This window comes from Lynx canadensis, chromosome D3 (genome assembly GCF_007474595.2).
Source record: "Lynx canadensis isolate LIC74 chromosome D3, mLynCan4.pri.v2, whole genome shotgun sequence".
NCBI lineage: Eukaryota > Metazoa > Chordata > Mammalia > Carnivora > Felidae > Lynx > Lynx canadensis.
Genome location: NC_044314.2, coordinates 27,737,925 through 27,753,222, shown reverse-complemented (window position 1 = coordinate 27,753,222; position 15,298 = coordinate 27,737,925). Strand labels below are relative to the sequence as shown.

The 15,298-nt window shown below is 49.1% G+C and overlaps 1 protein-coding gene across 1 annotated transcript in view; it reads right to left on the bottom strand.

The window, feature by feature from the left end:
- The window catches only part of LOXHD1 (lipoxygenase homology domains 1), a 164,620-nt gene that overhangs the window by 15,755 nt on the left and 133,567 nt on the right, over nucleotides 1-15,298 (bottom strand). The window contains 5 exon segments of the mRNA XM_036064316.1: nucleotides 2,722-2,907; nucleotides 4,524-4,698; nucleotides 5,420-5,537; nucleotides 11,832-11,959; nucleotides 14,751-14,936. Of these exon segments, the coding sequence (XP_035920209.1) occupies nucleotides 2,722-2,907; nucleotides 4,524-4,698; nucleotides 5,420-5,537; nucleotides 11,832-11,959; nucleotides 14,751-14,936 (793 nt within the window).

Below are 15,298 nucleotides of genomic sequence, written 5' to 3'. Positions count from 1 at the left end.
AACCATTCCTTTCATGGTAAATACCACGGTAAAAACTCTAACTCCTTTAAGATGAAGCACACTTCACCCTCAGCATTTTTTTCATTGCTGATTTAGTTGTCTTGTTTTGAAAATATTGGATGTGAGTGACAGGGATCCTACCACAACTAGCTCCACGAAGAACTTATCAAACATGTAGCTGGGAACAGGTAGCTCTGGGAAGGCTGATATCACATGGTTGGCTTTCACTAGTGAAGACAAACCCACAGTTACAGCTTGGCTAACTGTGTGGCCAGCGCTAGCCTGAGAGTGGAGACCCTGGGGATCCACAGCGAGTCATCTGAAACCTATTATGAGCGAGTCTGTTTCTTAAATAGTCTCCTCTTGTAAAATTATATTTTATTTATTTTTTTTTACAAAAGCATTCTAGCTAGTAAGTGGATAAGAAAGGACAATTAGAAAATCACCATTCGTAATCCTAATTGATCATTACTGGATGAAGCCATTAGATGAAGAGTTACGGGACTGGTGGTGGGGGGCGGTGGTTGGGGTAACCAGGCTGATAGTCCCTGCACCCACTATTGGATGGGAGAGTCAGGAAGAGTAGAGCTGCTGTGGTGTAATGTGAAATACACGATTCCCATTGTAAAGAAGTCCTGATATCACCTATAAAGTATTCTTGCCAAAGAAAGTTGAACCTGAATCCAGGCAAGCCTTTAGAACTGACTTCCAGATTGTATGAAATATGGGGAATAAAGAGGAGGTGACACCATGAAGAAGTAGACAGAAAGGTCCAGAATACAGACATGCTACAGATCATTGGGCCCACTTCCTTCGACAAGCCAATAGCATGAAAAAAAATAAAGGGAGTCAGCATGCTCTGCATTAACAGATACTAAGGGGAAGTCACAGATAAATGCAGTGTGTGAACCTTATTTTCATCCAGATTCAAGCAAAATCAAAATACAAAGACATTTTTCATATTAAGGAAATTTGCATACGGAGTGGAAATTGGACGACACAAGGAAGTCACGCTTAAGTGTAGTGGCACTGGATTTCATTTAGAAATGTGCATTTTTGGGGCACCTGAGTGGCTTGGTTCGTTGGTGGCTGATTTCAGCTCAGGTCATGAACTCACGGCTTGTGGGTTCGAGCCCCGCGTCGGGCTCCATGCTGGCGGCTTGGAGCCTGGGGCCTGCTTCGCATTCTGTGTCTCCCTCTATGCCCCTCCCCTGCTCACGCTCTGTCTCTTTCTGTCTCTTGGAGATGGAAAAACGTTAAAAAAATAGAAGTGTCCATTTTTAAAAGGGAAACATAGCAACCAAAAAGAAAACAAGAAAGAAAAAGAAAAAGTGAAGAGAGGAAAGCAAGTATGACAAGTCATAACTGTTGAATCTACATGATGGGTACGTGGAAGTTGATTATACTATTTCCCTCACTTTTGTGCAGCCTTAAATCTTTTCATTAAAAAATTTCTGGATAAACAGAAAAGATGGAAAGGTAGAATCAAGGAAAGAGATAACTGCCATACTATTAAGTTAACTAAATGTTTGTAACTTATATGGTATCTGTTCAGGGATCCACAACTTTTTTTGGTGGAAGGCTCTCAAATGAAATATTTTTGTCCTCATAAATTGCTATGCAAGGGAAGCATAATGTAGCTTGAATATTTTTAAACTAAATATGAAAAAATGTGGCATAGAGAGAGCGCTTAAGGACATATTTAGCTGTCTTGGCTTATATTAACATTTAAGCTTCCATCTATGGAGGAGAAAGTTACTATAAAGAGGAAGCTAGGCACAGAACCTGGACTTCCCTGTACCTCTCCTGACCCTAGTATCCCAACCACTTGGGTTCAGTGAGGATACAGACATCTTCCTTTCCCTGCTTTCAGATCCAAATTCTGGTTGGAGGCGAGGAGGCCCACTTCTCTGCTTTCAAAGGAATGAGGATAATATTGGTGCCTCTGGGTTTCTTTAAGCCCAGGAGCCATTGTAGGAAGAAGGCAATCAGATAGTCTTGAGTTACCAAGAGAGGAACCAAGCTTTTTGAAGAGTCTGGCATGTAATAAACCACAGTAAGCAGCAGCCAACAATACAGTAGGACCTGTATGCAGCTGTCCGTGGTGCTGAGGGGACTCCTTTTTCTTTCAGGGTTTTGACTGTGAGGAAATACGAAATAGTTGGCAGTCAAGTTTTGGCATAAAAGAAAAATACACCAAGAAAAATGAGCAAGTCTAGATATGTGCACAGTCAGTGCTGGGGAAAAGGTGGGGAAGCTGGTATTAGAGGACCTAATCATGATCCTGAGATTCATGGCCAGGACTCAATTTTTGAAGTATTAGGCATGGGGGAAACTCTGTTTCCAGAGAAATGTGGGTTTCCTGTGACTGAGGCATGAACAAACCAGAAATGGATCTGAGAGAGTGAAACATGGCTATAAATAAATTCCATTAAAACTATATCAAGTCCCTACTATAGTCCAGGCAATGTGATAGGCATTAGGGGAAGAGCAATGAACAAGAAAATGGTGTTAGGAACGAAGCTTGATTTCTAAAATTTGTCCAGAAACATAGGACATTTTCTAACTGATGCAAGTGTAAAAATGGTGACAATCAACAGTTTTTAGTTGCCTGTCACCCTGCAGTAAAAGGTCAACATGCAGCCAGGGGGACGGGAAAGGGCTCAGGTGGAGAGCTGGGGCCTGCCATCCCCACCACCTCTGACCTTGAGCAGGAGTTACCTTTGTTGTCATGCCAGACCCTCAGCTTGCAGAGGTGGCCCAGGCTCAGCATGTCAGAGAAGTTGAACGTGTCCGTGTTGTTCCGTTCAAACTTGTTCCAATTGGCTGACTGCTTCAGGGCCAGGGTCCCACTGTCCCCATTCTCCCCAAAGATGATGATGAACACATTGGCATCGGTGCCTGCTCCTGGGGTGCAAAGACAGAGGCTCTAGGTGCTAGCCTTTCCAACGCACAGCCCACTTACTCTCCAGGTCTCCAGCCTGGCTTCCTCGGAAGCACCAGCGGTGCGGATGGGAAGTTTAATGTTGACGAGGCCAGCGGTGAGGTTGGAAAGGGCTGGTTAGTTTCCTGGGACCCTTGGGTCTCCAATTCTATCCTTCGTCCTATCTCTGTACCTTGTAAATGCTGTTGAGCTAACTGGAGTCCTGGTTAGCAAGTATGAGTGGTTTTAGTGCAAGAACTCATTTATTTCTGGGGGAAATGCACCCATACTTAAAAGGTATGCCATGAAGACTGGCTTTGTGGTTTAGAAATACAGACTCCTTCCTGCACAATGTGGGTTCAGAGGGAAATAGGAAAGTTCCTTGCTCCCCAGATCTACGATTGGTTGACAGTCTACACTAGAGCTTCATAGCATCTGCTTAAGCCAAATAGAGGTATTGACCCTAGTTAAAAAAAAAGAGATGCTTCTGGAAGAGGTGGCTCCATGAAACTTTCCTGACACACACCCCCTATGGTTATTAAGGAACTTATCAACTATTTTCTGAGAACACATCATGAGGAGATGGAGGGTGCAAAACATGTGGACACTTGGAACTTCCACCAAAAGGAGTGAAGGTTCAACTGTCAAGAGCAAGGAGGAAGGGAGGTGCCAACAGATTTACCAGCTATACTAACCCATCACTTGTGCCTGAGATCTTACCGGGAGAGCCTAATTTCTTTGGCTAAATGCTTCTCTGTTGAACATGTAAGCTATTAGGACCAAACAGGCTCATCCCTCACTAGTCATTTATAATCAGTGTGAATGAGTTTGCCATATTCCTCGCAACAGCTCCTGGAGAGCAGGTTTGATATAGAGAAGGGTAGGCGGGAGACACTGCCTCCATAAGAGCGTGTTCCCTCTCAGCTTCAGGCCTTTGCAAACACTAGTATTTTTGCTCGTAAGACCCTTCATCTGGTGTTCCATCTGCCTCAGAGGCTTCTGTCTGTATTTCTGGACTAGACTTTGGCATTGCCTCTGGGAGGCCCTCCATGACCCTTGCCCTTTATCCCCAACCGGGTAAGACACCCTCTTGTGAGTTCCCCAGCTCCTATGCAGACCTTGGGCAGAGCTTCATGTCACGGCTGTGCTAGAATGTCAGATTCATAAGGGCCCAGGGTCATATCTCCATCCTAAGACCCAAGGCCTAAAGCTGGCACACAGAAGATGGCTGCCAAGCACACAGATGTGGGAAGGAACCCAAGGGCCTCTGAGATGCACAGCATCTGCGTGAGGGGCATGGGACAGCAGTAGGAAGACAGAGGGCCTCTGAGTCAAGCTCCTGCATAGCTTTTGAAAGTTCTGACCACACTGCCTCATCATGTTCTCCCAGACTGCCTTGGGGGATGGGGGACAGAGCCAATTCAGTAACTGGGAGAACTACTTTGTTCAGACAGACAGTGACATATGGTGGAAAGGACTTGTGTTGACTAACATTTGGAAGGTCATCCAAAGAAAAGTGCCCTGGCCTGGGCCCGAGTTTGAGGAAGGGCAAGGGTAGTGGGATGTGGGACTGGGAGACGGGAGGGCCCCACCGACTCACCCAGGATGTCACTGGTCTTAACTGAGACAGTGTAGGAGGTCCACTCCATCATCTCCTCCCCATCGATGACAGCGCACATTTCACACACCAGGGTCTTCTTGCCCTTCCGCTGGGACAGCCAGTCTCCATAGTAGAACATGGTCAGGTCTCCAGTATTCATGTTCTTCAGTAGGATCTGGGTGAGGGAGCCAGTGTGGGAACACCTGCCCTCACTTCCATCAGCTGCCCACCTGCTAATGCATCCCCCTTGGCTGAACCCCAAAGACCCACGACTCCAGACCTGAGATGAGTTCTTTTGACCTAGACTCTCCAAACAAAGACCCTGCTCTGTATGACTTGCACAGGGTCTGAAGCCCCTACTGTGACCACCTTAGTTTGGAAATTTGGAAATGGAGAATTAATCCAAACGTGTTTCTGAGAGGTACCTATCACTGTGCACAAGGAACGTTTGCAGAGCGAATGACAGAAGAACGGACGAACAAAACCACCGCCAGCCATAAACACCTGAAGTCTGCCAGACTGTCCTTGGTGTGGGCACCATATTGTTGGTTCAAGGAAAATCTGTTAATGGCAGAACAGGGACGTAGGAGCCTGAGGGGACTCAAAACAGATAGCTTTTGGTGGATGGGAGAGGAGAGGACTGAGTGGGGGAGAGCAGAGCCCAAGATGGAAAAAGAGGCAGCTACCTAATGTGCGATCACAGGGGCAACCGAAAGCTTCCTGCCTTCCTGCCTGAAGTGCCCACCATTAAAGCCTCTGCTGCCCCAGTTCCTGCTGGGAGCCTGGCTCGTGTAATAACCCTCTAAAGTGACATCTGCACTTTAACCAGGTCCACTGACAACACAGAAGAGCAGGAAGAAGGGCTGGGCAGAAAGGGTGGAGGGAAGACATTTTACCCTCTCCAGGAACCACTCAGGCCGGCTGCCCAGGCCATCAATTCGGATCCGCATCTTAGTGAATGGAGCGATGTCCAGGATCTCCATGATGAAGGTATCATTCTGCTCCCGCTCAAATCTAGGGGAAGAGAGGAGGGGCATAAAGTGGGGACCTAGCTACCATGAGGGGCTGGGCAGGGGTGAGGAGGGTACAGGAGGCCCTTACTCAGCTCCTATCTCAGCTCCCAGTGACTCCCCAATAGCCTGTCTCTTACACCCCAGATGTGTTCCTGAAAGCCTGGATTAAGTGAGTTTGGCTGACAGCAATGGCCCTGCATCAAGAACTACCAGCTCTGGTTCCTAATCTTATTCTTCTAGCCACCTAGAGCAGTCCAAGCTTCTCTCTGGGACTTGGTTTCCTTATCTGTAGTCTGGGGGAAACGACACGGACCCTGCAATCTCACAAAACTGTCAGGAGGACCGAGTGAATGTGAAGTCACTTTAAAATGTAAAAGGAATTCTATACCTGCAAAGCTTTAAATGATATTCTATGAGTGACAGGGTTGCCATGAATGGTGGGGCAGGTTATCCACTGCTCAGCTCTAGAGGATATATTTCTATGCACAATCTGCAAAACTAAAAGCAGTGGCCTTAGATTGGGTAATAACTATTAAAAGGCAGGCAAACAGAAGGTACATTGCGTTTGTTGCTATTACTGTTTTTCTGGTGAATGACCTCATCGTCTGTGAGATGCTCTATCTTGATAATCTTACTCCTCTTCCCACAATGCTGCATGTATAATGCAACCTTCCATACTGACTGATTGCTTGACTGCTGACTGATTCCAGATGCTGCTGTTGATAAGCCCCTGGGGTAACGCAAGTGGCACTGAAGATATGATGCTGCATGGCAATTATACTTCCTTGTATACAAGAAGTATTTTTAAAAACAGAGGCCACCGCCAGTGTGGCTGGGACTGAAAACCAAGAACTACTCCTTGCCTTCAAGGCAGTGGTGGGGCAGAGGCCTAATCCTTTTTGATAACATACTCATGTGCACTTTATGATTATTAGAAGTGAAAACATTCTCCAAAAGTCTGCCCTAAATCCCTCCTGCTCTAATTTAAGCCCTGTCTGTCCTTCTGGTCTGCAGAAGCTAGGAGGAGGTGCTCACTAGTTCCCTCGTCAGGCTCATGTCACATACTAGAAATTCCCTCAAATAATCTTTCAACTAGTTGACTCCTCACCAAGTGTATAATTTTGCAGATCAAAGGAATTTAGAATTCTTGGCTTTACGCTTCTCGTTAATTACCACCCTTTGAATTTAGCCAAGAATCCCTATTTTATGGAGATTTTATGGCGGGGCAGGTATAAGGAAAAAGGGACAAAGAAATAAGTTTTTCTTCTAGAAGACTCCAGAGTGGATGACTCTGCCTTCACCTTTATTATGGACTAGACCCCAGTTACATCCGGATGGACCTCATTCTCTCAGGGAGAAAGGCCCGCAACCAAAGTGAGAGCCCCTCCGTGACCCTTCATCCCTCCGTGACTCACCAACCACATCTTTCCTGCTGTCCCAGAGCCCCTCAGGACACCTCAGCTGACACTCAGAGGGGCTCACACATTGAGGGGCACCTTTGGAGAGGCAGTCAGCCTCTGACCCAGGTCCCCCTTGTTTCTGGCTCAGGAGGACAGGGCCGCCCCAGTGGCCCAGAATGTACCCTGCTCATCTGCTCCAAGGAGCCTCTACTCAGCAGCTAAAGAGGTGGAGTTCGGGGACTGCAACCTTGGCCTCCCCTCAATCCCTTCCTATTCTGGTTTCCTTCTGTTCCCTACTCCCTGGCAAGGGCCATCCATCTTGGGAAAGGGCCTGGCACCCAGCCACTCACTGGCCTCTGTGACTTAGAACAGCCGGAGAGCTAACCAGGACCAGAGCTTTTGTCTGGAAAAGCAATTAGTTAATGGAAGAATTTGAGACACTGCTAAGAAGCTAGGGAAGGTGTGTGGGTAGGGAGCCTGGGGAGGGACTGGCTGGAAGACAGGGAAGAAGGGTGTGGGGTCCAAAACCAGCCTTGCTGGGGGCAGCTGCTTAGGCAGTCTGCCTTTGTGCATCTTAAGAGACGTGGCCGGGGCTCCCAGGAACTGCCGGGGTCAAGCCTCAGCCGCAGCTTCATGCTAGACCAAGTTGCTTCCAGGCTGGGCTCTCCACACCAATAGGGTTAGGGTTAGGGTTAGTTCATGCCCCTGTCACCTCCAGTGATGGGCCCTGCGTCAGCCTGGGGCAGCTCTTTCTCTCTCTGGATGGCGGTCACCAACTCCCGATATGTTCTGTTTACACTGACTTGGGCCTCCCCTCACTGGCCCCAGCTCTGCCCACCTGAGCTCATTGTTTCATTGGCAACAGCTCGGCCACACCTGGTGCCTCGACTTCCCTCCCCGGTCCCTTGCAAGAGGCCATCTGGCCTCTCTTCTCCAGGCCTCCGTCAATAGAATACTAAGCAGCAGTGAAGACGAGCAAATAAATCACAGCCACACTCAGCAGCTCAGAGAAATCTGAAAATCCTAACGTTGAGGAAAGAAATAACACATAAAATGCTTGCAGCCTGATTCACTTCCGTAACCCAGAGATCCAGATGAAATGGAAGCTGATTGTTTAGGGAGGCATGCACAGGGTAGGGGTAAAATGTTGAAAGAAAGCAAAAAAGTACCTTCAAAACCAACATAACGGTTACCTCTAGGGATGGGGGGGGGGGCGCGGTAGCGTGACCTGGAAGTGTTCAATTCCTGGCCTAGGGGGTGGCTGCATAGGTTGTTCCATAAGTATTTAGGATTTAGGTACAAATGTGTGTTATATATGCCACATTTGTTATGCATATGTGAATGGATGACTGGATTCAAATAAATACAACTATATTCTCTGATCAATCTGTGCCAAAGAGGCATGAAGTCACTAAAGTATACAGGTCATCGAAGGAGATGTATCCCCACCCATATATGTTTCAAAATAAAATTCTTTTGGGAATTAAATGTCCCTGGAACTTTTGACTATTCCTTACATGACAGGGTTTTCAGATCCATGCTCTGTGGGTCATGGCCCTTGTGGTAGGCTGACAAATACCCAAGGACGGCCCTTAATGCAGTCCCGAGTGTCTTCGTAAGAGGGAGGCAAAGAGAGATTTGACACATCCGCAGAGGAGGAGATGATGTGAAGATGGGGAGGGAGAGACTGGACAGATGCTGGCCTTGAAGACTGAAGAGATGCGGCCACAAGCCAAAGAAGTCTGGCAGTTTCCAGAAGCTGAAAGAGGCAAGGAAAGGATTCTCCCCTGGAGGCCTTGAAGGGGGTGAGGCTGGGCTTGATTTCTGCCAAATGGCACTGACTTCAGATTCCTGGTCTCAGGAAACGTAAGAGAATATGTTCCTGTTGTTTTAAGCCACTAGATTTGCAGTAAATTTTTGTCACAAGCCCAAGAGGCATGGAAGGAGCACTTTGGGGCCTAAAGGGGGGCAGATGATCTGCATAGGGGGAGCTCCAAGGAGCGGCGAGTAGCAGGACGACTGCCTTGGTGGTGGTGTCAGTGTCCACGGGTGCTCACGTGCCTGGGGGGTAAAAGGCAAAGCCAACAGCCCCTGGCCCCTCAGATCCCTCCTCAGGACCACTGAGATAAAAGTGAACACGGCACATGCCCCCATGAGATAGAAGGTGGCAACAGGGAGCTGCACCCACCTGCCTGCATCCATATTGCGTGAGTATGCTTGCAGAGGTTTGAGTGCAGACCAAAGCCAAAGAAACCCCAAACAGATTTTAAATATTTATCATTCTCAAATGCCAGAATCAGGCTGAGTACCTGTTCAAATCTGCCAATGCCCTCTTAAATTGTGACCTCCAAGCTGAAGGTGATGTGTCCAGAGGGGTCACCCAGCAGCGGGCCTGGGAGTTTCCAACTGCCTGACCTGGGTGCTCTCGAAGGCAGCCTGCATTCCTCTTCTGTCCCCTGAGACTTGTCTCCAAGCCCAACTGAGAGAAGGACTCAGCCTCACCAACGACTCCTCTGCCCCTGAAGTCCCCAAAGATGGGCTCTTTCCATTCTCAGAGTTTTAATGCTAACCAGGCAGTGTGAGTTCCAAATGATAAAGATATGGAAGGAAGACTCGAAACTTACAAGCTTATCACCACCCTGGCCATGGTCACTGGTCAAATAGTTCCTAACTGCCTCCTGAAGTGGCAGCTAGAACCCTAGCATTCCCTTGAGCTCAGCTCCTCCTCTTCTTTGCACTGAGGGCTAGTGAAAGCCATGGGGCCATTCTGTTGGTCAGACCCAACAGAACTCTGAATTCCCTTTGTTTCCAGACCAAGGAATCTCCCAGGACATGAGTTCTCTACTAGACCTAGGAATGATTCCTTACAGGCACTTACTTCCCTAAAAAAAAACCTCACATACCTTTGTCTAAAAATAGCACCTATGCCCACTGGACATCAATTGACTCCAATTCCACCATTAGGGACTCATTCCTTAGTTTTCACATTACCTTTTGAGGATGACCCCTCTTTTGGATGCCACATTAATTCACCAGCATCTCAGGGTGAATTAGTTTACCACAACAGCCTCCCCCAAAGTGGCAAGATAAGAAGTTGGGGCTTCAGCTGGGGAGTGGGGTGAGTGCATGGCTATCAACTTTGGCCTCTGGGTATAACAGCATTTGACAACAGGGCAATTGCAGCAGGCAAACCCACATAAGACCTTCTCTGTGTATGCGTGCATGTTTCTCCCTCCTATCTGGTTGCACACCATTACTTGGAGGAAGCATCTCCTTGCAGCACATGTCACAAGCACAAATGAGTCTTACTATCCAAGTCCCTGAGTCAAGATGTGGACACCCAGAACAAGGCATGGGTCAAACAGAGCCACTTGCAAATGAAATAAAGTTTAATTTGAGCTTGCAAACCAGTGATGGCTCTCATCACAAACAGCAAGTCTTTATTCAGAAAAACAAAATCCTTTAAGTAACAAGGTGCCTCAAATCATTTATGATATGGCTATACTTATAATGTGGCTTTTGAGCAACACTTTTGGAGTTTAAGTACTACCAGAAAGGTGTCTATCTCTCCGTCTGAAAAATAAGGTGGGACAGTGACATGGGATGATTAATTAAAAAAAACAGCAACCATAGGACTTTGAGGTTGGGATGGAAGTAAGGGTCAGAGTATAGAAGTGAGGACTGAAAGAGCATGAACATCCAAACAGACAGCATGTAAGATAGCAGATCTCTGGCCCACAGCTCTGTGGCAACCATCCCAGGCAGCCAGACCACTGCCTACGGTGGTCGAGACTTGTCCATGACTGCCTGCTTGGGCTCTGAGTCTCCCCCCTCTCCCCTCTGCTGCTCAACACATCAGGGGCCAGGGATGGCTTGGCGGACAACAGCTGAACACAGAAAACCATCCCAAACCCAGGACTGAGTCAGGGATTCGATGAAAGGTGCAGACAGTAAGGGCTATGGGAGGTCCACTATCATCATCCTTACCACTCACTTAAGAGGCAATAGAACCTAATGCTTAAGACTAGGGACGGGTGCAGTTCCCAGTGCCACAGTGTACCGGCCATGTGGCCTTCAACAGTGTGACTTCACCTTGTTGTGCCTCAGTGTCCTCACCTATAAAACAGGGATGATGATAGTGGTCCTCATAGAATTGTAGGGAGGGCAAGGTGTGCCAACACATTCAAAGGGCTTAGAAAAACTCATGGCACACAATAAGGCCACAACAGTGTTCGTGCTCTTGCTATGGTTCCCTCAGGTATTAAGCCTTGTGAACTTGGGGATCTTCTCTTCCTGGTTGTACTCCGTCTCCAGTGTCTAAGACAGTGCCTGATGGATACTAGGGCTTCAATCATTTTTTACTATTTAAAAAATTCTTTTAGCTTTTTATTTTGCAATCATTTTAGACGTGTAGGAAGGTTGCAAAAATAGAACTGAGTTTCTGTGTTCTCTTCACTCAGCTTCCCCTAATCTTAAATCTTACATCACCACCATCCAGTGAATGAAAGCAGGAGATTCACAGGATACAGTGCTATCAACTAATAAATATATAGGCTTTACAATAAACATTTTTAAGTGATGGATGAATGGAAGGCAGGAAGGCAAGAAGGCAGGAAGGAGGAAGGGACGAATGGATGGACTGTGGGGCTGATCAAAGAAGGTGATCAAAGAAGGCTTCCTGGAGGAGGTAGATTTGAGCTGGCCCCTGGAAGAGAAAGGTCCTGAGACAGAAGAGAATGGATGAAGGGCATTCTGGGAGGGAGGAATCACATGGATAAAGGTGTGGAAGCTGGAAGGCCCTAAGGCATGAGGGGAGAGTGAGGGAGGCAGGGTAGGACTGGAGGCTGGGGATCGGATGCGTGTAGCAGCAAGGGGCAGAGGCCACCTCTGGATACCTGGCCTTCTTTTTGTCCAGCTGCACTTCCTCTGTGCTGCCATTGATGCCATAGAGGGTCATAAAGATGTTGGAGTCTGTGCCACCGCCAACCACATCACCCGTCCACACTGTCATCTCATAGAGCACCTGCAGGGAGAGGGACGCGGATCCTGACCCTGGGCTTCACCCACCAACCCCACCGGCTTGCCTCATTCTCTCCAGGGCAGGGCAAGCTGCCAGCTCTATGGCTCTGAAAAGAATCCCGCCCCTGATCAATCGCTATCACCTGGAGAACAAGAGTCAGGCCTTGTTACTCTATGTCCTCAGCTGTGTCCAGTTTGGTGCTAGAGAGGAGTTCAGTTTCTGACAGAGGACGTGTGTGCACAGAAGCATGACTGAAAGCCTCAGCATTCACCGATCTCTTTGTCAATCAAATCCCAGCTCAAGCCCATGCAGTTGAGCAGCACGTGATGGTGGGACAGCGGCTTCTGGAGCTACCCAGCGTGCCATCTGCATCCCCAGTCTGCCACCTGCCAGCTGTTGAACTTGGGCAGACACTCCAGCCTGGCCAGCCTCTGCTTCCTCCGCTGAGAAAAAGGGATAAACGTTTCGCAGAACCGTGAGAGCCGCAGACAGGTAAACCTGGGCCCATGCCCAGCCTTCCATGTGCTATGGGCCCGGAAGCAGCAATTCCGGGTCCATCCCTGCTTCCTGTGCGGCCAGCGCACATCCTGAGCCTTCATGAGCAGTTACTGTTGAAGGAGCTCTGGCTCCATTCACTTGGGAGGTAGGACAACCACCGATTCCACGATTTGCTCGTCAAGTTGGGATTTTGCCCTTTTGCCTGAGGTTTGCTCCACAGAGAATGTATTCCTTTTGTGTGTGCTCACTGGAGGGGGAGGGAGCAGCCTTCTCTTTCCTAGACGCTGCCCTCGCTGGGCTCTTCCTCCAAGAAGCAGCCCTGTGGCAAGGGTGGCCACCTTCACCGCCTCTCTGGTGTCCTCTGGTCCTGGCTTCTTACTCCATTCCCTCTTGCCAGGTGCCCAAGGACCAGCATAAACTCGGGAGAAGTTTGCACACATGGCCGGGGAAGTGCCGGGTCGACCCGTCTCCTCTGAACGCGTCTGGCCCTTGTGGCCGCCACACTGCAATATCACCTGTGCAGGTGCCTGGTCCCCACTACCCAGACGCCCTCCAACTCAGAGCCCAAGTTATTTGTCACAGTGATCATGCCCCTGACGTTGTGCCTGTTGAGTGCTGGGTGCTTTGCATACAGTAATTAGAATCTTTACCATGATGCTCTAAGGTCAGAAGTGGCATTTGCAGGCCTGGCCCAGAGGACAAGTTTCGCACTTGTTTGCTGAGGACATGATTGAAGAGCCTCTTGCGTTACCAGGAAAATCCTCTCAGACCTTAACAGGGGCATCGTGGTGGCAGGCGGAGCAATTGGGAATGAAGGCAGGAGCCTGGCACTTTTTGCTTTTAGTCAGACAGGCATGAAAAATAGATCAAAATGAGTGCTTTGGCGACTGTATGGAGACTGGCCCCTTAAGGCTGGTCCCTCTGGACTCTTGTGTTCTCTGGGCCCACTTCTTTCTCCTTTACACGGACACATCTCTTTTTAGGTAAGAGGTTGTTTCCAGAAAGAGACACAGAAACAGGGCTTTTATAATTCTGGTCCGATATCTCCTGGGGAGATGGCCAGTCCAAAGAACCCTGTGGTGCTTTGCAAAGTGATAAACCTGTGTTCTTTTGTCACATGAATAATAGGGGCGTGGGTCTACATTTCCACAGACTAAAGGGCTCAGGGGGAGACGCGGCTGCACTGAGTGGGGTGTGCATGTGTGTGCCGGGGGGGGGCAGCACACACACACAGACACACTCACACCCACGCGCATGCTGGGAACTGGGTCAGGATGGAGGTCCCTGGATGAACTGTGTGCTCACCCACACCATCCGTCTGGCCACAGATGGAGATGTCTGGGGAAGGGAGGGGAGGATATCTGTGCTGTAGAAGGTTCTGCTTTCTGGCTCTCAAGCAGGCGAGGGGCAGGCATCCACCCTCCTGCCTGTCCAGGTTTTCAAAGCCCCAAACTCAGCCCTTCCTTCTGTTTCCATATAGAAATAAGCAGGGCACCCTCAGGTCTAGGGTGATTTCTTCTTATCTTTGTGGGACACCTTCTGACCTAAATCTAGTAGCTCGTTGGTTTGGATTTGGGAACAGAGATGAGGGCTGGAGCTTCCTGTTGATGCCACAGCTTTTTGGGGAGAAGGAGAAGCCTGTACGGGCACATGAACCGAGCCCTCTGAGCCACCAACGGGCCACGTATCCTTGGGCACCAGCACTCAGGCACCCCGACTCTTGCCCAGCACCGACTTGTGAGTTTACACAACTTGTCCCGGTCATTTGGCCACTTAGAGGTGGGGCCTGGACAGGAGCTCAGAGCTCCTGCCTTCCAGCCTTTTCCACTTAAAGAGGGTCCCGTGCAAGCAGCTCTAACTGCACTGCAAGATCCCGAAGTGCACAGCATCCCAAATGCTATCTTTTCCCACCCCTGCCTTTGGGTGTTGAGGGAGCCTTCAGAAAAAAATGACTCCGCACATCTATGCAGAGCTTGCAAAGTTCTTCGTGGACTATTCATGATCTCATCCATGCTCATCGAGGTCTCACGTGGAACAAGATGGGAAGTGTTACTTCCATGTACTGTATGAGAAGACCAAGGCCCAGAGAGGCCAGACGTCTTGCCCAAGGTAACCCAGCAGCAGACCCAAAGAGACCTGAGCAAAGCGAATGTGGCTAGTATACCAGGCTGCAGCCCCTGCCGGTGCCCCAGCAACGAGTCTCCTTCTTCCCTCACTTCTGTCTCCCCTTCCGCTCTCCGACCCCAACATGCACTGCCCTTGCCATGCAATATGTACACGCAGGTCCCCCTTATACCTTCACCCCAATGTTCACCACCATGGCATCCAGGAGGTCGAAGACACGGGAGGTGACACCATCGCCTCGGTCCTTGGCAAGCCAGCAGTTGCACCGCAATGTGTACTTGGTGCCCTGGGTGGGCACGGCCAAACACAGCTCCTCCACCAGCCAGCAGCTCTCCGGGGAGGCCCCGTCATGGCCCAGCTGGGAGGGGACAGGCCAGGGCCATGAGGGTCTGGGAAGGAAGCCCTCGCCACTCAGCATTCCCTTCCCCATTCTGCACCCTCCTTCCTCGGTGCTTCCTCCCAATGTGCTCTGCACGCACTGACCCAGGTCTTTCCCACGAAGGTGAAGAATTTGCAGATAAAATAAAGGCCCCTCATCAGATGATTTTGAGTTAATCCAAGATTATTCTGGGTGAGCCTGATCTAGTCAGGCAAGCCCTTTAGAAAAGGGTCCCGATGTCAGAGATAGGAGAAGTTAGAGAGATCTGAAGCAGAAGAGATTGTGTCTTATTGGCCTTGAAAAAATAAACTGTCATGTTTTGGAGAAGGTCACGTGGCAGG